The 21,672-nt window shown below is 40.4% G+C and overlaps 1 protein-coding gene across 2 annotated transcripts in view; it reads left to right on the forward strand.

The window, feature by feature from the left end:
* The window catches only part of SPPL2A (signal peptide peptidase like 2A), a 54,394-nt gene extending 33,625 nt beyond the window's left edge, over window positions 1-20,769 (forward strand). Inside the window, exons 11-16 of one of the 2 annotated variants that reach the window (XM_058665860.1) lie at window positions 10,379-10,435; window positions 10,628-10,681; window positions 11,054-11,156; window positions 14,226-14,303; window positions 15,824-15,984; window positions 19,810-20,769. In XM_058665860.1, coding sequence (XP_058521843.1) covers window positions 10,379-10,435; window positions 10,628-10,681; window positions 11,054-11,156; window positions 14,226-14,303; window positions 15,824-15,984; window positions 19,810-19,884 — 528 coding nt within the window. In that variant the 3' untranslated portion in view covers window positions 19,885-20,769. The remainder of the gene's footprint in view (window positions 1-10,378; window positions 10,436-10,627; window positions 10,682-11,053; window positions 11,157-14,225; window positions 14,304-15,823; window positions 15,985-19,809) is intronic. The other variant, XM_004578377.4, reaches the window with a different exon arrangement.
* The last annotated feature ends 903 nt before the right edge of the window (window positions 20,770-21,672 follow it).

Genomic DNA, 21,672 nt, shown 5'->3' on the forward strand with positions numbered 1-21,672 from the left:
TTTTTACAGATAGAAGTAGAAACAGAGATCTTCCATCCACTAGTTTCACTCCCCAAATGGTTGCAATAGCCAGAGATGGGCTGATCCAAACCTAGGAGCTTCTCCTGAGTTTTCCATGTGGGTCAGGGGCCCAAGTACTTGAACCATGTTTTGGTGCTTTCCCAGACCATAAGCAGGTAATTGGATCACAAGTAGAGCATCTAGGACTAGAATAGGTGCCCATATGGGAGGCGAACGCTGTAGGTGAAGGACTAACCTACTAAGCCACAGTGCTGGCCCCATGTCTTATGACTTTAAAGGGACATTGGCATTGATGAGGAAACCTTTAGGAAAACTAAAATAGGAGTATCATATAGCCTGTCTGCTCTGGTTTGGATTTCAACAGCAAGATTATTCAAGTTGAGTCTTTCCTCTGCACAGATCAACATCATAATGGAGGACATAGACTTAAGAGCAATTAACCTGATAGAAGTATCCAGGGAGAGTGGCAAATCCCTGCTGAGCTAAAGGAGTTGGACATCTGGCATCACTAAAAACTAGTGGGAGATGAAGACATTTTCTTTCTGGCAAACCAAAGGGAAAGGAAATTGTTGAAGCAAGATTTGCCATCATCTCCTGTGATGATGTAATCCTTTAAGCATAGATTTTTGGAAGAGAGTGACTCCTGTATCAATTAGAAAATTAGTATGACCAGTGACACCCAGGATGACATAGGGTTTCAGGAGTGTGATGAGCATATGAGTTGTAAGACTTCCTAGTTCCTTCCTGGTCCTATCAATGCTTGGATAAGGATGTGAGGAAGTCCCTTCTTTCAGAGCTGAAGAAAATCCCATTTGCAATGTTCCCCCCCTTTTTTCTTTTTAAGATTTGGTTTATTTTTATTGGAAAGTCAGATATACAGAGAGGAGGAGAGACAGAGAACAAGATCTTTTGTCCATTGATTCACTCCCCAAGTGAGCCGCAATGGCAGAGTTGAGCCAATCCAAATCCAGAAGCCAGGAGCTTCTTTCTGGATCTCCCACGCAGGTGCAGGATCCCAAGGCTTTGGGCCATCCTCACCTGCTTTCCCAGGCCACAAGCAGGGGGCTGGATGGGAAGCGGGTCCACCAGGATACAAACTGGCATCCATGTGAATCCCAGTACATGCAAAGCAATGACTTTAGCCACTAGGCTACTGTGCCAGGCCTGTAGTGCCCCTTTTATTTATATCAAGGACAGATCCTGGCTGGCTTTTTCATATAGGCACATTCCTCACACCAGTGTCATGACTTCTCACACCTAAAATACCCTCTCTTAAATTTCCTACTCAAGGTTAGGCGCTCCCTGGGGTGACCCTGAGGTGGCAGGGTGCTGATTCCAGAGAATGCTATCATAGAAGCCTATTGTGTGAACTTTTGTTTTCTGTGCTGGAGTTGTTTCTCTTCCTTGGCCTTGTCTCTGTTGTTAAATTGCCCATATATCCAGCATTAGATTCACATACATTTGAAGTCCCATTGCTAAATTCTGGAATTTATTCCAGATATTAGGGCCTGACTCAAGAAACAGGAGCCAAGTAAGTACTTTGTTGCAGGGGTGGTAGGGTCTATGTTAGTATCTCTCTCTCTCTTTTTTTTTATTTTTTTTGAAAGATTTATTTATTTTATTACAAAGTCAGATATACAGAGAGGAGGAGAGACAGAGAGGAAGATCTTCCGTCCGATGATGCACTCCCCAAGTGACCACAACGGCTGGTGCGCGCCGATCCAATGCCAGGAACCAGGAACCTCTTCCAGGTCTCCCACACGGGTGCAGGGTCCCAAAGCATTGGGCCATCCTCAGCTGCTTTCCCAGGCCACAAGCAGAGAGCTGGATGGGAAGTGGAGCTGCCAGGATTAGAACCGGCGCCCATATGGGATCCTGGGTGCATTCAAAGCAAGGACTTTAGCTGCTAGGCCACGCCGTCAGGCCCTTGTTTTTATTTGAAAGGCGGATTTACAGAAAGAGAGGGTATTGACCTTTGTCGACCTTGCAATTTACCTTGCAAAAAACTGGGAGGAGAGTGACCAAAGTAATGAAGTATACAGCACTCTTGAAGCTACTGAGTTTGTTTCTAGGGTTCCAGTTTTTATACACTTGGCAGAGCAACAATTCTAACTAAGTTCAAACATCTCAAATTTAGGTCACAATTGCAATTGTAATTAATTAACAGTTCATGTCTTATATGTAAGCAGGGAGTACCAAGAAAGCTAGTAAAGCACCTTTGATGTGGAGTACTGATAAGGAGTACTGCTTTGCTCCTGAATAATTGGATAACTAGAGCACACATGTTCGTCATTGGTCAGGAAAGCACAAAAGCACATCCAAGGAGTCACTGGGGGCAGAGTTCAGTCTGGACGAGGGGCCCTTTGCCTCTTCTTCCTGGAGCCACTTAACGGATTCCCACAAGCTTCTCTTGCCCCAGCTGTCTTGTTGGCTGCATTCCAACCAGAAGGTGAAGCAGAAAGAAAGATTTTCCATCTTCTACTTTACTCCCTAAATGACCGCAGTGGCCACATTTGGGCAATCCAAAGCCAAGAACCAGAAGCTTCTTCTGGGTCTCTCATGTAGGTGCAGGGGCCCACAATCTTGAGCCATCCTCCTCCGCTGCTTTCCCAGATCAAAAATGAAGTGGGGAGGGTTTGGGGATGGGTGGGGAGAATCCCAGTACCTATGAAACTGTGTCATGTAATACAGTGTAATTAATGAATAAATTAATTTAAAAAAAGACATAATGACAAGCTGGGCAAAGGTGACAGAAAATAAAATCTTACCATGCTTGTTTCAGAAAAAAAAAAAAAAAAAGAAGCAGCTGGGATTTGAACCTACCTTCGTCTGGAATGCCGTCCCTGCAACCCCCTTATGATCCTTTTTTTAAATTACCGCCTGTTTCTGGGACTGCCATGACTCCCATTACGTATTGTTTGAGTTCTTATACGGCAAGGGAGTCATAGTGAGCTTAGGCCTTGTTCCAGATTCACTGTTTCTTCAGGAGCACAACAAGTGGACAGGATAATGTGTTTGTCATCCCAGGTCAAGTTAAAGGGTTAGAGCCTGAAATTCCTCAATTTGATAGAGTCCTCTAAAAACCGTGCTAAATATTGTCTGTGTTGATTTAAGTCATTGAAAAATGGAATATATACTCTAATTCTCCCAGCATATCTGTTAGCCACTCTCAAAGAACATAGCTTACTCATACCTGAATGTGTCTGGCTTCACATTCTGTGTGTGATTTCATCTGAGCTCTCCTCCAGGAAAGGGGGACTGGTAGGATTTTAGGGTATGGACAGTGGGCTAAAAAGGAGGTGAACAAGAACAAAGTTTGATGAATAGTGGCAGGGAGGACTCAGCTGCCACTGTGGATGGTTCTGGTGATAGGACAAGCTGAATTTGAGGTAGTTGAGCTGTGGACAGAGGACTACTCAGTAATAGGTCATCCAGCATACAGATCTGCAGTCTTTTCAATTGTGGGTCTCCACAGGAATATGAGCATAACAGAGCCTACAGCTCCACTTGGGGTGGGGTTTCAGAGGAATGCCATGAAAGGCTGAACATGGAGAGTTTATGGTCATTTTGTTTTCTCTTACAGCAGAAATCAAGTTGGAAGACAGTGTTTGAGTAGAGGGATAAAATGGTTTCAACTGGAGACCATTATGCTCCATGAAATAACCCAAAGGACGAATATAATATGTTCTCTCTGATATAAGGCAACATTCATGTAAAATATAAAGCAAATAGATATATACGTAAACATATATTTGCATATAGTCTCATAGATGAGCTGTGTAATGGAGACTAGAATATCGAGACGTGAAGATACATTGCAGTATGCATCTCTACTCCCAAATAAAAGGAGGACTCCCAATGAAACTGTTAAATATATCTTGACAATATGACACTAGATTTTCTACTATTGCCAGTACCTACAATGCCAAGATACACTTAAACAGCAGAATGTTGGGCTTGTGGCTGTTGCTGAAGGACTATACTGTTGTAATAGTATGGGGGGAAACTGTGGAGAGAATGGGGAGGAGTTAGAGAAGGTAGAAGGAGGAGTCTCTATACCTACAAAATTATGTCATGGAAAATAATAGTAACAATAAAAATACAAAAAAAAAAAGAAAAGAAAAAGTTGAGTTGAGGGTTTGGCTGCCAGGTGTCTCCTTTCTTGAGCATATACTTTGGCCAGACAGTGTTGCAAAAAGAATATAGCCTTTTTCTTGCTCAGGGCATGTGGTCTAAGAGTTTTCTAATGTCAAAGGCAGCCCAGGGGTGAGTCTATGGGAATACACTGGAGGTTATGAGTGGCTGAAAAAGCCTGTTCATGACCTTATATAGAGAAAAGCAAGATAGGGGACAGAGCGGATCATGGCTGTTCAGGAGCCCTCTCAGTGGAGCAGGCTGGGTCTAGTGTCCCATGATTTTGACCAATTTTCTGTGTCCCAGGGATGCTCCTTGTGGACGAATTCCAACATGACATCCCAAATTCAGATACAGTCCGTGGTGCTGGGACATTCTCAGGCTCCATTTCACCCAGGAATCTGTGGGCTCTGGGGCTTTCCATCAGAGGAGGGAGGTATCCGACTGAGAGATCTTGAGCCAGACTTGCTACAAAGAGCAAATGTGTTTGGCTCTTCAGTTCCAGCCTGTAGCAGTTTGAAAAGACTGTTAAAATAATCCTGAAAGTTGCCAATTGAAGGGAGGGAGCAGGTCCTCTTAAAGTGTATGGAAAAATTTTCGAATGGAATATTCCTTGTAGTGTCTGTCAGCCATGTCCCAGAGCCACATCTAGACCCTTTGTTCTGGCATTGCTGTAGGTTTGCAGGGAGGCATGATGCACTGTAACAACTGATGGGGGAAAAAAAAAACTACATGGAGAGTGTGGAGGTCTTGTATGTATTATAGCCAGGAAAGTGAGGGTGGTCCAGTGCCAAAGGGTTTTCCACAGACATCAGGGCTTCTCAGGGGTCAGAGGATGACAGCATTTACTGTCCTTGCATAGGCAGAAGCTTACTGCATGGGACCAACACCTTATTAGCTAGGGTAGTAAAATACAAGGGATACTTACCTTGAAGAGACCAAAGGAACTTCAGAAGACATGATCACAGGGGAGGAGAGACAGTACAGAAAGCCACATGCTGAAGTCAGTATAAACAAGCTGCTCCAGGAACTGCACAGCTCTGGAGCAAGTCCCTGGCACTCTTAGAAACTCTTCACGAAGGACTCAAATACCTATCTAGCGTACGTGGTGTCAGCTGGCAGGCTTCTGACCTTCAACAGGCACTGAAGGGAGCAAATATGGTTGGATTAAGAAAGGTCCATTCTTAGTAGGTTGGAACACAGTAATGGAAAGGAAGGAAGAATGAAACTAAGACCTTTAATTTGAAGCACAAGTGAGGGCAAGTCAGGAGAAAAACTCACTGAGTGCACCTCAAACTCCTTTTCTCCTAGATGATTTGCCAGATGGCATAAAGGGGCTGGGTCAAGAAGGTATTTGACGATGAGGCATAAGTAAATGTCAGGACAAAAGCAAGATTTATTTGGACATGAAGTTAAAGTACACACTTAGGGAGTGCAGACATCATTAAAAAAAAAAGCTACATTCCTCTGGGTTTAAATACTCCCTTTCTGTGACAGAGAGGGTGGGGTCTGGGGTTAATTGAATATTAATCAGGGGCAGAGGTTTGAATACCACCCATTTCCTTGTCCTGTTTTAGAGAACTTACAGTGTTATCACATCTGGTGTGTAATGGAATTAGGTGTGCTGGCCGTGTTAATGTTATAATGGCCTTATAGTGAGCTAAAGGTTATTGTGAAGTCAAGCCAGCAGCTGTTATGGTTATTTTGGGTGGCACTGGTTCTAAGTGATGAACCTGCAGAAGCTGCAGTTTTCTATTACACAGGAAGGTGGGGACAGCACCTTGTTTGTGTTGGCAGGAGTGGCGACCAGTGCAGGTAGAGTTCCAGGGAGGGACTGGATCCTAATACAAGCATGTGTAATTTTTCTTCTCTTTTAAAATTTTACTTATAAAATAAATTTTTACTTGTAAAAAAAAATCAAACTGCACTATAGAATGTATAGAAAAGAAAAAAAATGTGTCATTGCTTCTGATTTCTGAAGCCCTAGTTTGAAATTAAAGAAGAGAAGCACATAGGAAGTATAACTCTGTAATCTTATGGTCTCTTCCTCAGTTTCCTAATCCACTGTGTGAGAGTAGCTTTGCTAAGCTTTCCACCCTGCTGAGCAGCAACAGAGATCCCTAACTAACAGAACCAACCTCAGCCTTTCATAGTGAAAGAGGCGCATGCATCCACATTGTATGTAGAGGACAAGATGGCGCTGGCCTCAAAGGACACTCGCCTCAGGTGCATATGCCTTCCCTCCTCACCCTGGCCATTCATTCCTTCTCTCGGATGTTTTCGGTGCAGTTAGGCTCAGGCCGTATACTCAGCTCTGCCTCTAGCTCCTCAGTAAAGTGCAGGGGTTGGTAGAATATAATATGGTATTCCCTTGTTATTTGCCCAATTTTCTATTTGAACCTTTTTCCTGTCTCATGATTGCATCACGGATTAGTGCTTAATGCTTCAACTTTCCTCCATTTTATTTGGAGTCTTGCTTTGAGACTGTAATATTATCCTTTCATCTCTTTTTTTTTACTTGCAAATGTTTACTGTTTGATGTTCATTACTTTTCTTCCAGTTCATTCTTCATCCATTCCTTAGATACCCTACCTATGAAATCACTGTAAATATCTACACGATTTTTTTTAATTCAAGATTTTTATTGGAAAGGCAGATTCACAGAAAGAAGGAGGTACAGAGAGAATTCTTCCATCTGCTGGTTCACTCCCGAAATGGCCGCAATGACAAGAGCTGAGCCAATCTGAAACCAGGAGCCAGGAACCTCTTCCAGGTCTTCCAAGGCTTTGGGCCATCTTCTGCTGCTTCCCCAGGCCATAGGCAGGGAGCAGGATAGGAAGTAGAACAGCTGGGATACGAACTGGTTCCCATTATGGGATGCTGGCATTTGAAGAGGAAGGATTAGCCAGCTAAGCCACCATGCCAGCCCCTATATATAAAATGTTTTTAAAAAATAACTGATTGATTCTAACATGAATGTAGTTTTCTAAATGTGAGTCATGTATTTGTCTACAAATGACCTTTTTTTAAAGATTTATTTATTTATTTATTTATTTATTTATTTAATATTGGAAAGTCAGATATACAGAGAGGAGAGACACAGAGGAAGATCTTCCACCCACTGATTCTCTCCCCAGGTGACCACAATTGCCAGTGCTGCACTGATCCAAAGCCAGGAGCTCAGAGCCTCTTCCAGGTCTCCCACGTGGGTGCAGGGTCCCAAGGCTTTGGGCTGTCCTCAGCTGCTTTTCCAGGCCACAAGCAGGGAGCCAGATGGGAAGTGGGGCTGTGGGGATTAGAACTGGCACCCATATGGGATCCTAGCATGTGTAAGGTGAGGACTTTAGCCGCTAGTTCACAGCTCCGCGCCCTACAAATGACTCTTTCCCTAACACCTGAAATGATCAGAAGCTTAAAGGTATGAAATAGGGCCCGGCGGCGTGGCCTAGCGGCTAAAGTCCTCACCTTGAACGCCCCGGGATCCCATATGGGCGCCGGTTCTAATCCCGGCAGCTCCACTTCCCATCCAGCTCCCTGCTTGTGGCCTGGGAAAGCAGTGGAGGACGGCCCAATGCATTGGGACACTGCACCCGCGTGGGAGACCCGGAAAAGGTTCCAGGTTCCTAGCTTCGGATCGGCGCGCATTGCCCCGTTGTGGCTCCCTTGGGGAGTGAATCATCAGATGGAAGATCTTCCTCTCTGTCTCTCCTCCTCTCTGTATATCTGGCTGTAATAAAATGAATAAATCTTTAAAAAAAAAAAAAACTTTAAAGGTATGAAATAATAATAGAGATTTTTGTTAGCCCTTTTTTCTTCTAGCATTGGAAGTTTTTCTTTTTTCCATCTTAGTTCTTACTATGAGTCAGATTTCTAGCAATGTTGATAATCTGTGCTCTTTCAAATTCACTGTATGCCATCTCAGTTTGGCTGGTGTGTATTTGTTAAGGCTGTAGACTCATTCTAGTTGGTAACTCAACAATATTTAATTGTTGATTTTTTGAGATTCACTATAAATTTGAATGATTAAACATTGCATGTTGTAAACTTGTTTTTGACCCAGGAATTAGTGGACTTGAAGTTAGCAGGATGGGTGGCCCTAGGAGTTTGTCAGTAATAGCCTGTCTTGCTCATTTGCTTTTTATTTACCTCTGCCCTCCCCAGTATGGTATCTTAGTAGGTGTAGTAGTTACTCATGTGCCTTTACATGTGTCAGGGGTGGGAGAGATGTCAGTGATGATCTTGAATTGAATGTTTGCAATAACAATTAGAAAATGAACTGTTACCTAGAAATTTCATTACAGCTTGCAAAAATCTTCTTTAAGGAGTTGTATTTTGTTTTTATGATACAGTACCATAGTCTCTGGGAATTCCCCTCTCCTGTCCCCAAGTCCCCTCCTCCTGACTGATTTCCCCTTTATTATTACAATGTATAATCCTTCATGAACTTAAGTCTTAAGTTCATCATTCCACTATTGAAGTGTAACCTGACATTGAAGAAGCTGTATTTTGTATTAGTTTATAACTCCTCTGGCTTAGCTCTTCTGTAATCCAACACTTAACATAAGGAAAAGATTTTTATAGTTAGGGATTTTATCCTCTCAGCTCAGATGTCAGGAAGGCCCCTTTAAAAATATTCAAGTGATTTCTCCTGTGCACCCCACCCACATGGAAAATATTACAGTTACTCAAATTTTCCAAAAATTGAACATTTTTTTCTCCTTCGTACCTGATTGCTGCTTTGTCATAAAATGAAACATGGAGGGGATACTTCATGCAGTCTTAACTTGCTACCTTAACATGTTTCCCTACCCCACAGTGGATTCTGTTATCAGAAAGAAACTTTTCAATAAACTCTTCGTAGCTCATCTCCAAGAGAAAGAAAGAATGAAAACTTTTAGTCAGATACAAGGGAGTGTAATTTAGCTAAGGTTGTTTTAATTGGAACAAAGAAGCAGGAAGGGCTGTAATTGGACAAGAGTCAGGATAGCAAAGCTTCTCAGGTTCTATAGGGTTTTTTCAAGTTTGGCTTCATTGTTCTGTTACTGTGATAGTAGCCAGAGGATCAGAGTTATATTTTATTCCATTAAAGCTACCCACATTTGTTACAAAGCTAAATTTGAAAGAACTCAGTGCGTTCCCCTTCTTTGATACTGCTGGTAGTGATCAAGAACCATAGTTAATGACATAAACGAAGATACTTACAATGCATAATCCATTACAAAGGTTATATATTAACTTTTTAAAGATTTATTTTATTTTTTTATTGGAAAGGCGGATATACAGAGAGGAGGAGAGACAGAGAGGAAGATCTTCGGTCCGATGATTCACTCCCCAAGCAGCCACAACGGCCAGAGCTGAGCCAATCTGAAGCCAGGAGCTTCTTCCGGTTCTCCCACATGGGTGCAGGGTCCCAAGGCTTTAGGCTGTTCTCAACTGCCTTCCCAGGCCACAAGCAGGGAGCTGGATGGGAAGCGGGGCTGCCGAGATTAGAACCTGCGCCCACATGGGATCCTGGTGGGTGCAAGGCGGGGACCTTAACCGCTACACTGTCGCACTGGGCCCAGCAAAGGTTATATATTAATTTATCAGTGCATATCAGAGCTCAAGGTTTACTTAAATATTCTGTGAATGGTTTGTCAGTTTCTTAAAGTTACTAAACTCTGATTAAGTGGAAAAGTATACTGAGTGGATTTTGTTTTAGCTTACTTCAATTTTTACTATCTACAGACACTGTCTCTGGGGGGTGGGGAAGCAGTCTACAGTTAATTTTTCAGGTTCCAATAGATCATAAACCATGGGATTTTTTTTTAAAGATTTATTATTTTATTATAAAGTCAGATATACAGAGAGGAGGCGAGACAGAGAGGAAGATCTTCAGTCCGATGATTCACTCCCCAAGTGAGCCACAACGGCCGGTGCTGCGCCGATCCGATGCCGGGAACCAGGAACCTCCTCCAGGTCTCCCACATAGGTGCAGGGTCCCAAAGCTTTGGGCCGTCCTCGATTGCTTTCCTAGGCCACAAGCAGGGAGCTGGATGGGAAGTGGAGCTGCCGGGATTAGAACCGGTGCCCATATGGGATCCCGGGGCGTTCAAGGTGAGGACTTTAGCCACTAGGCCACAGTGCTGGGCCCAAACCATGGGGTTTTAATCATTCTTGAATAGGGGTAGATTGTTGTCTTTAAATAATTGGACAGCTTCTTTCATTTTCTTTCTTAATTTAGAATGGTGAGAGTATCATGATTGAAGTCGCCGCTGGCCCATTTGGAAATAATGAGAAGGTAGGGATTGCAGTTAAATAGAAAGGCTGGTCAGTGTATGTGTGTGTCCAGTTTGTAATTTTGTCTTTCTTTGTAATTCATTGCTCATGTTGTGCATGTTAAGGTATTAGAAAACTTATTTCTCAAAAAATATAGCCCTTTTATTAGTTATTCTAAATTATTAAATACCTATTGACTTGGGTTTCATCCTAGAATGATGGAAACTTTGTGGAAGCCACTGCTCAACCCTCAGCTCCCCATGAGAAAGTAAGGATTGTATTTCAGATATGTTCATTGGACTATAAATCATACCCTCTCAGATTCTTCTTTGGGGGAAAAATCAGATTACCAAAAAGAGTCTGTTTCAAAACCTGTGTCCTATACTTGGTAAAAAAAGAAAAAAAAAAGTCCCTGCGTGTGTGTTGGGTTCATTTTTCCAAAACCTACATTATCTATTTCTTTGATGCTTTCTGCACAGCTTGTTTCTATGTGTTTGCCTAGTTTTGCTTTTCATTCTTTAAAATATTGAAATTTATTCTAATGTCAATCCTTCCCTTTGTAAAAGAAAGATTGCCAAGAGGTTTATCGGTGGCCTTTCTTTTTTTCTTTCTCTCCTCCCCCCTCCTTTTTTTTTTACAGTTACCAGTAGTCATCAGGGTACCAAAGCTAATCTCTTTCTCAGTAATGAGTGTGTGCCTCATGCCCGTTTCAGTGTTGGGTTTTGGAGATATTATTGTACCAGGTAAGCAATTGCAACAATATTGGTAAAAGTAGACTGATTATTTCGAATTATCATGTGTACAAGATCTGTTAAAAAATCAACCCTGAATTATCAGATGTTTCTGGCCATCTCTAAAGTTAGAACCAGTGAAAAAGATAGGAAAAAATATTTTGAAGGGAAGAACACAAAGCATAAATGCTACAGTCTCTCTCTGACTCAAAAACCACCTTAAGAGGAAACAGCTGTGGTCAGTATAGCCTTCTTTCCAACGAAAGTGTATTTTGTGACCCTTTTGAAAATTTGAACGTAATCATACCAGATAATTATTACTTCTTTCTTAACATAATGGTTATGTTTCTGGGAAACTGGTTTTAGGATCCTAGACCAGGTCATGATCAAAGGATAGTGAAATAGAACACCATCTTGTAGTATTTCATAAAAAAAAAAAGACAGAGTTCATAGTAGGATTGGTCACCTTCTCCTTTGCATGTCTTGATTGACATACTGATGTTCCACCTGTTTTCCCCAGTGGTCTGTCTACAGAATACATTGAACCCAAGCCCAGTGATAATGTGTTTACAAGTAACTAACAATATTTCTCCACCAGCTGAGTTTATCCTTCACTAATCTCACAAATTCACTGTGCACTGTCTGAAGATGGTTGAAGAGTACTGGCTTGTCTGAAAGAACCTCTCTGCTTACACAGTAGCGAATACAATAGAGAGAGAAGCTGGCGGTGCTGCCTTGTGAGTTAGCACGGCAAAATCCAGTATTGGCAACTTATTTAGTGAATCTCTACTCACAGTTGACCAAGTATTCTATGAAATTCCTTGAACTTCTCTAAACTCATCCTGTTCTACACTGAGTGCTAGACAAGATCTTGCATCTTGTATCTGCTTTCTGTAGAATTGATAACAAGAGTACATAAATGTTACATTCTTCAGGTAAATTTCAAATATTTCTCTCAAGAACAAAGTTATTGCCAATACATGACTGAATCCTAAGAAGTAAGTTCTAGCTTGGAAAAGAGAAAGCGCCATTTTTTTTAATATATGGAAATGTGATTAAAGCTTCAAAGTAGAAAATAACAGGAAACATATTTTGTTAATTATATGGAGACAAAACAAATGAACTCAACCAGTAAACATTTTTTGATTTTTAAGTGGCTAAATAGCATTCCTATTGTGTTAATCTGAGATTTCTTCTTTGGAGAGGTTTGACAAATTTTTAATAAGAAATAGATATGAAGTAATGAGTTTCTTTGAACTTGCTTGTTTATAAATGAGAGCATATATTATTTTTTTTAAAGATTTATTCATTTTATTACAGCCAGATATACACAGAGGAGGAGAGACAGAGAGGAAGATCTTCCATCTGATGATTCACTCCCCAAGTGAGCCGCAACGGCCAGTGCGCGCCGATCTGAAGCCGGGAACCAGGAACCTCTTCCGGGTCTCCCACGCGGGTGCAGTGTCCCAATGCATTGGGCCGTCCTCAACTGCTTTCCCAGGCCACAAGCAGGGAGCTGGATGGGAAGTGGAGCTGCTGGGATTAGAACCGGCACCCAATGGGATCCCGGGGCTTTCAAGGCGAGGACTTTAGTTGCTAGGCCACGCTGCTGGGCCCAGAGCATATGTTATTATTTGAACTCTTTTTATTAATAAAACTCCAAATTACTAGAAATTTTTTTTGCATTTCATTCCAGGCAGTTTGTTTCAGAATATAAGGGGAAAAAAACACATAAACTTCAATGTTTTGCATGGCAGGATTTTCTTTTTTTTTAAGCTGAATAATATTCCATTTTGTTGTATACGACGTTTCGTTTGTTCTTTCGTGGCTGAACACTTAGGTGACTCCATACGCTGACTCCTTTGACTAACTGCAATGAGTAATGTGTATTTCTGCCAGCAGTGGTTCAGAGTTCTCTTTTCTCCTCAGCCTCTCCAATACATGTTATCTGTCATATTTTTTATAATAGGCATGCTAACAGAGATTAGTTGATACAGCACTGTGAATTTTGTTTTCATTTCTCTGATGATTGGTGTTTTAAAGCATTTTCTCTTATACCTGTTGACCATCTGTGTGTCTTAACAAATTTTACTCGGAGCCCTTTTCCATTTTGTGTTCAGGTGTTTTTTAGGTATTTTATATATATATACATACATATGTATATATGTATATGTATTACACATATATACATTAGATATATACATTCTTACTAGATGCCTGGTTTGCAGATATTCTCTTCCATTCTGTAAATTGTCTCTTTACCCTACTAATTGTTCCCTTGGCTGTGTAGAAGCTTTTTTTTTTTTTTTAAAGATTTTATTGTTATTGGAAAGCCGGATATAGAGAGGAGGAGAGACAGAGAGGAAGATCTTCCGTCCGATGATTCACTCCCCAAGTGAGCCGCAACGGCCGGTGCGCGCCAATCCGATGCCGGGAACCAGGAACCTCTTCCAGGTCTCCCACACGGGTGCAGAGTCCCAAAGCTTTGGGCCGTCCTCGACTGCTTTCCCAGGCCACATTGTGAATGTTTTTAACTTCATGCCATATTTCAAATATTTCCCCAATATTTCACTTACAAATAAGAAGTGAATAAACAAATTGGATTACATAAAATAAAAAAGTTTCTGTGGGCCCGGCGCTGTGGCCTAGCGGCTAAAGTCTTCGCCTTGAAAGCCCCGGGATCCCATATGGGCGCTGGTTCTAGTCCCGGAAGCTCCACTTCCCATCCAGCTCCCTGCTTGTGGCCTGGGAAAGCAGTCGAGGACGGCCCAAAGCTTTGGGACTCTGCACCCGTGTGGGAGACCCGGAAGAGGTTCCTGGTTCCCGGCATCGGATTGGCGCGCACCGGCCGTTGCGGCTCACTTGGGGAGTGAATCATCGGACGGAAGATCTTCCTCTCTGTATATCTGACTTTGTAATAAAAATACATCTTTAAAAAAAAAATTCACAATACTTGAATGTTCTGTTAATGCAAAAATGTATGTTAAATGCAGTGCAACATGTACTGTTCTGATAGTTTTAACAGCTGAATTTATATTGCTGCTGTTCTAAGAAAATGACAGAGTATCTTTTTTTTTTTAGGCCTACTGATTGCCTACTGCAGAAGATTTGATATTCACACTGGTTCATCTTCAATATACTATATTTCTTCCACAATTGGTAATTTTTTAAAATTTTGCTGAATTTTGTTATCTAGAGGAAAAGAAAAGGGCCCAGAGTAAGGATCCCAGGATTTTAATTTTTTACCAGAATTAAAATAATAATAAATTTAGTTTTTCCATCAAAAGGAAATAATTATACCTTACAATTTATATTGATGTGAGAAAAAGATGAGATTCTCCAAAAAATGCTCTAATAATACTTGGCACACAAGCAGTTAAGGTGATTATTATTAAGCATTTAGTTTATAGTTTGTAGAAAATTATGTATTTATATGAATGATATATAGCACAGATATAACACTGGGATAGTATAGATACTTATTAGTTTCTTTTTATTGAGAACAGGGTTAACAGTGCTAAGTAAATCCAAAAATCTCCTGCCACTAAGCATACCAAATAGATATCTCAAAGCCCAAACACGAAAGCTCCTTACACTTGAGTAAATGGCTTACACCAGAGCTTCTTGGACACTATTCTAGCAAGGTTTTAAAAGCCATACTGATACTTAAACCCAGTAAACTAAATGTTCATGTTAGTAGTAGAGACGAATGTGATTAGAAATAGGTACCCTGATTAGAAGAAAGAAGAGCTGTATGAAGAAGTTTTAAAAAAGGAAAAAACTGTGAAAAAATAACAAAAACAATGTTGCCATTAAGTATGGCACCCTTTAAAGACATTCACATAGGGCCCAGCACAATGGCGTAGGGGCTAAAGTCCTTGCCTTGAACGTGCTGGGATCCCATATGGGTTCCAGTTCTAGTCCTGTCAGCCCTGCTTCCCGTCCAGCTCCCTGCTTGTAGCCTGGGAAGGCAGTGGAGGAAGGCCCAAAGCCTTGGCACCCTGTACCTGCGTGGTAGACCTAGAGGAGGCTCCTGGCTCCTGGCTTCAGATTGGCTCAGCTCCAGCCATTGCAGCTGCTTGGGGAGTGACAGAAGATCTTCCTCTCTGTGTCTCCTCCTCTCTATATATCTGCCTTTCCAAAAAAAAAAAAAAAAATTAGAGTCCAGTGCCTGTCAGTATGTCATAATAAAGGAACACCCAACGTAAAGGCAGATTATAAGAACTTCTTTCAATTCCACTGGGTAACTTTACTAATTCACTTAACCCCATTGACTCCTTTTAAAATGGGTAAAGTATTTTGAACTTATGTATTTTGAGATTATGTGTTTGTAATGAAGCCCTGAGTCCTTAATAAAAGTCAGATGGTGTTTGGAAAGTGCTTAGTAAGGAACCCGGGAAATATATAATCAATTTTAGGAAGATTTTTTTTTTTAATACAGATAGTACGTTCAGAAGCAATTTAGTTATCTAAAAATATAGAACAGATTAACATCAGACTTTTAAAATGAGTTTTATTCATGATTAATAGGTTTATAAAAATTGAAAAGCTAACTAAATTTTTCAAAAGCTCTATAGGATAACTCCTAATTATTGTCCAGGAAAATAATGAAAATATGGTTAGACATAGAGAGCTAGGTAGCCTGAAGAAATGACTGATACTTGGTATTCCTCTTGCAGCCTACGCAGTAGGCATGGTACTCACATTTGTTGTTCTGGTGCTGATGAAGAAGGGACAACCTGCCCTCCTCTATTTAGTACCTTGCACACTTATCACCGCCTCCATTGTTGCCTGGAGACGTAAGGAAATGAAAAAGTTCTGGAAAGGTACCAACTATCAGGTATGTGCTTATGCCTTGGTTTCCAAATTATCTTAATGATACAACTCAAGAGTTTGGCAAGAAACATATATATATGCATCTCAAAACTTTTATCTGTCAAAAAGTTGCCTTCAGTCTGTCTGAATGTCCTACTACCACTGCCTTAATGGGCGTCCACTTTGGTGTCCATCAGTTTTTATCCTCGCTTGGTTTATAGAACCAAGAAAATGTTGATCCAGAACCTGTTGTGTTTGAGTTGTTTGTTGACATTGAATTCCTTTCTGCTTTTCCAAAATGTTCTTGGTATTCCAATAAAGCCTCTTCATTGACATTGAAGAGAGTTGGGAAAGCCCAGCCGTTGAGGTAAGGGCGACGGCACTGCTCCTGTCAGGAAGGCATTTTGTAGGGCAGTCAGTTCTGTTCTGTCACAACCAACCACCCACCCCCACCCCCTTTAGGCTCTGTGTCATGTGAGCAAAAGGAGATACTTTGGGTGGGTGGCTGCAACTTTGCCAGTAGATCAACAGTTCAAAGTTCACATAGTTTGTCAAAGTGTCATTTGTGCTGTTAACAAGAGGTGGGTAACACATTAAGCTACAGGTTACTGTAACTAAAACAAAACAAAACAAACAAAAAAAACACATTCTTTTGTAATTCCTGTAATTTATTTCAAATTTGGATAAAATAATAATACCTGCCTTGCCTGTGTCACAATGTGGTTGTCTTTTTTTTTTTTTTTAAAGATTTTATTATTATTGGAAAGCCGGATATACAGAGAGGAGGAGAGACAGAGAGGAAGATCTTCCATCCGATGTTTCACTCCCCAAGTGAGCCGCAACGGGCCGGTGCGCGCCAATCCGATGCTGGGAACCAGGAACCTCTTCCGGGTCTCCCACGCGGGTGCAGGGTCCCAAAGCCTTGGGCCGTCCTACAATGTGGTTGTCTTAACTTACATTAATATTCACAAGATTAGTTTATGGCCACAAAGTCTTTAATTAGTAAGGTAGCTTTTAACTTATCCATGAAAATGAAACACAGATAGGTTTGTAATGATTTTTTTAAAAAAGGAAAGCTGAGGGCAGCACTGTGGCACAGCTGATTAAGCCTCCGCTTAGGATGTCAGCAGCACAGGTCAGCACATTAACAGGGAGCTGAACTGGAAGTGGAACAGCTTGGACTAGAACCACTGTCCATGTTGGATGCTGGTGACACAGGCAGTGGTTTAATCTACTGCATGACAATGCTGATCCTTTTTTTTTCTGTCCTGCCTCAAGGTCTTTTTAACCTTTATTTTTATTCTGTCCTGCTTCAAGGTCTTGTGTATTCAGTTCCTTTTTTTTTTTTTTTTTTTTTTTGATGTCTCAGTTCTAATTGGTAAATAGCAAATAATGGTATTTCTTTTGTTCTACAGAGAAAAACCAAGCAGATCTGTAATTTAACATACAGAACAATAAGAAAAATGATCATTATACAGGGACTTTTTTTCCTAATTTTAAATCAGTGGAGTTAAATTTTTTTTGTTCAGCGACCTCTAATGGGAGGCTCTACTGTGGGTTGTAAGTTTTCAATCTGTTAATAAACAGTGAGTTTGTCCCTGCTAAATGTCACTTACACTTCTAATTATTTTTAGAAGGCACAGGCTGTAGCTGGCAAGTCAGGAGACAGTGCTGCTGGAACCAGTTAGCCTGAGTATCAGCAGCTCACCAGCCTCCTCAGTGAGTATTTCATTGGCTCAGTTAGAGAAAGGCAGAGCTCTCGGGAAATGCCAGGTTAGCACAAGATACTTTTTCGAACTGAGCACACCTAGCTACAAATACTATGAAAATTACCCAAGTTAACCAGTCAGCTTGATTATTTATGTTAACTTGTGTTTTTAAAAGCATACTTCAAATATACTCTTAAATATTTACGTTGTCTTTATTAAAAATTCAGTAAAGAAAAATATGTAGGGAATAGTTATGCTTCTCACTAAATTGATCTTGAAAGTATTTTTATACATTTCTGTACCCAGGGATTTGCTGCCAGTGAGGTACGTGGTAATTGGGAAAGAAGAGGCATGCTGTTACTTAAAGGTTGCAATTTAAAGTCCATGCTGTAATTTAAGGTCCGTGGTGTTACTTCTTTGGGTTACAGATGCCGGAGAAAGCAGATGATGGTAAAGAAAGCAGGTTTCCCAGGCTACTTCAGGTCTCTGTCCCCACAGCTCTGGCCACTTACACCCAGACCTTCACAATAGCTGGAAGAAAAAAAAAAGCTGGAAGAAACAACACCTAAATATATCCCACACACTTTCTTCTCCTTACCCTCACTGAAATTGGGAGTCAGATGTCTAGGGGCAGGCATTCGTTGCAGAAAAGCTAAGCCACCACCTGGGACATCCACAACCCATAAGGTTCCAGTCTTGGCTGGACTATTCCAGCTGTTTTCCCGCTAACATGTAGAACAAGCAGCAGCAGGTGATGCTCCAGGACTCCAGTGTCTGACACACACGGGTGTGTATCCCAGGCTCATAGCGTTAGCTGTGCTCAGCATCTGCTGTTGTGGGCACTTGAAGAGTAAAGCAACGGATAGGAAATCTCTGCCATCTCTCTCTGTACCTTTCAGATTAAAATAAATAAGTCAAAAAACTTTTGAAGGATTTTCCAGAAATAACTGTCCAGCAACTTCAAGTTACGTTTTATGTAGAAAGTTAATATTATCTGTCTTAATTTGCCTTTTATTTTCATTCCCCAGTCGCGCTCTGAGCATGTAGCTATTGTTAGTCTAGCAGATAGCTTTGGCAAGTAGAGGATTTCAAAATTGACTGAGAACTTGAGGGGTCTTGTGGGTATCATGAGGTGAGTTTTCTAAGCTGTCTCTGGTAGTTGAAGCAGTTGCCTCAGCTATATAAAGAGTTTTAAGGTATTCTCACATGGGCATGTAGAGGCAGAACTGAAGTGCCTGTTTGGGAAAAGTTGAAATGATGATTGTCTAAAATAGTCTAGGGGTGAGTGGTATGGTACAGCGGGCTAAACCACATCTTAGGATGCCCATCTCCTGTAGAGTCGTTTCTAGAACTGAGGCCCAGCTCTGACTCCCATCCAGCTTCCTGCTAATATGCACCCTGGAAGGTAGCAGATCATGGCTTGTTTTTAATATTTTTGTTGCATGATTTATGATTTATCAAAAAATTCACAACATTCTTAAGTTATTTTTTTAGCATTTATTTTATTTGAAAGAGTGACAGAGAATTCTTGCATCTGCTGATTTACTCCCCAAGTGGCCAGGTTGGGTTCTCCTATGTGGCTGGCAGGGGTCCAATACTCGTGCCATTTTCCTCTGCTTTCCCAGTTACATTAACAAGAGGACCTGTTGGAGGTAGAGCAGCCAGGACTTGAACCAGTGTTCTGATATGGTATGCGGATGTTTTAGAGGGTGGGTCAACCTGCTGCAGTAGTCAGTAAGGTTATATTGTCCTAGCGCTAGCAAGGTATTCTCACAGTGACTCCTGGGCCACTTCTATTTTTCCTACTAATATGAGGGGACACTATGTGGAATAATGTCCTAGAATCAGTGTCTGGAATTCCCACTGCCATGAAAAGCTGTATTAGAAAATGCAGATAATGAATGCTCCAAAGAGAAGAGTCATCAGATTAGCTGAGTCAGGTGGTTAGCCTTCCTGTGAGGGTCAGTGTCACTCCTGACAAGCTCCTTCGAGCACGTACGCTGAAACACAGCCATACTCCAAACGGATGCTCAGTTCTGCGGTTCATTCTGTGTCTTTCCTAAAAACCCGGGATCCTTTTGCTAAATTAGTGAATATTGGGTGCAAGTTGAAAATTCACTAACACCTTTCTTTTTTCCTAGACGATGAACCATCTGGACTATTCAACAAATGAAGAAAATCCTGTGCTTACTGATGAACAGGTTGTTCCACAATAATATTATGTGGACCTACAATAATAATGTGTCATTGATTTTCTACAAATAAGAGTTTGACTTTTTAAAGTGACTTTTGAATTAGCTTTATGAAAGAATCTTCAATAATACGCTTGCAAGCACATATATTTTTTATGAGCTGATACTATTATAAGTCGTTCAAATGCATTTACTTTTGATTATGTTAAAAGTTGTGCCTTCACATTAAATAAAATTATATGGCCTGTATAATTTCCAAGATGTATTATATACAGTATATTTTTCTAAAGACGTACTTTGACCCACCCTGATAATTTTCTTTATCAAATCTGTTTGTTTCAACTTTTAATGATAGATTCTGAACAGATTTTTTGTAAAAAATTGAGTATATTTTATCTGTTTATAGAAATAACTAATAAAAAAGGCAGTTCAATGATAAATGTGGATCTCACTGCAGAGATTAGAAATGTATAATTTGAAAATAAATATAAGTGAGTATTTTTGTGGTGTATTTTTTTAGAAACTTGAGAACCTAAATTACTTTAGACTATGTATGCATTATATCTGAATATTTTTCCAGATATAGAGAAACGTAATAAATAGAACTAGTCACTAAAAGGCCACAAAAACCAAAGGGTACTGTTGTGGGGTCTGCTGTCCTCTTGGAGGCAGAGCTTAGAGTTCTATATTAACACTGTTTCTCTTTGGTATTGCTGATACTTGGAGTTTTGTTGTGTTAGTGCTGAGGTTTGATTTTTTTTTTTTTTTAACTTATTTTTCAAATTGCAGACTAACACTTCAGGCCCAAGGTTCCTTCCCCCTCATTTTGTTTCCTAATTTCCACTCCTTTTTCCATAGCTATCCTCTGTTAACTTGGGTGGAGAATGGAGCAAAGAATTGGAGATAAAGGGCAAGTATCAGGAGATAAAGGGCAGTATCAGGAAGAGTTTGAATAATCTGCATCAGTTCAAGACACTTGGAGTCCCTTAGAGCAATTTGTCACTCTGGCACCTTCCAAACTAAAAAGATCTTTTTTCCTCATTCTTTGCTAAATCTCAGATGTACTTTTGAACATTCTGGGAATCGGAGTCAACCTGTCTTTCATTTTCTCTTATCTTTTTCTAAGAAATTCCCAAATGGCAAGTGATCACAAAAATAATATTTTTACATTTTTTGTAAGGTGTAAAACAATGCAATCAGACCTAGTCTTTCATTCTAAGGCCAGTTCAACTTACTGAAAGTTAAAACTAGTGCCTTTTAAAATGAGTCAGACTTTTGATGTTTGAACTAAATTTAACATTAGGTGCTTTTGTTTAATTGTTAACTTCTGTTGAGTAAATTACAAATAGAGGCTGCACTGGCAATAGCCCATCTTTCGGCTTAATACTGTTATAGTACCTTTTGTTTATTGCAAATGACCTGCCTGACAAGAGTTAATTTTGTCTCCTCTATATTGCTTGAATTTTTTCCAAACAATCTAACTTGTTTGGCAGACTCTGATAGAGAGTGGAACAGCTTAAGTGCCATTTTAAAACTCCCAACTATATTTTCATTTTATGATGTCGATGAAATGTCTGCCAAAATACAGCTATTTTAATAAACTTATCTACACTCTTATCCTAGCTTTATGGTATTCAGAAGCCACAGTATTGAAATAATTCCTCATGTTTTACAACATTGAAGCAAGCCACTTCTTTAAAAAGTTGTTTGATTAAATAATAACTAATGTTTTATTAATCTAGATTTTTCTCCTGATTAGCATGTTAACTAATGCATCTAGAAATTAAAGTTTTTTGATACAAATTCTTCTGT

The sequence above is a fragment of the Ochotona princeps genome, chromosome 6, assembly GCF_030435755.1.
Source record: "Ochotona princeps isolate mOchPri1 chromosome 6, mOchPri1.hap1, whole genome shotgun sequence".
Taxonomy (NCBI): domain Eukaryota; kingdom Metazoa; phylum Chordata; class Mammalia; order Lagomorpha; family Ochotonidae; genus Ochotona; species Ochotona princeps.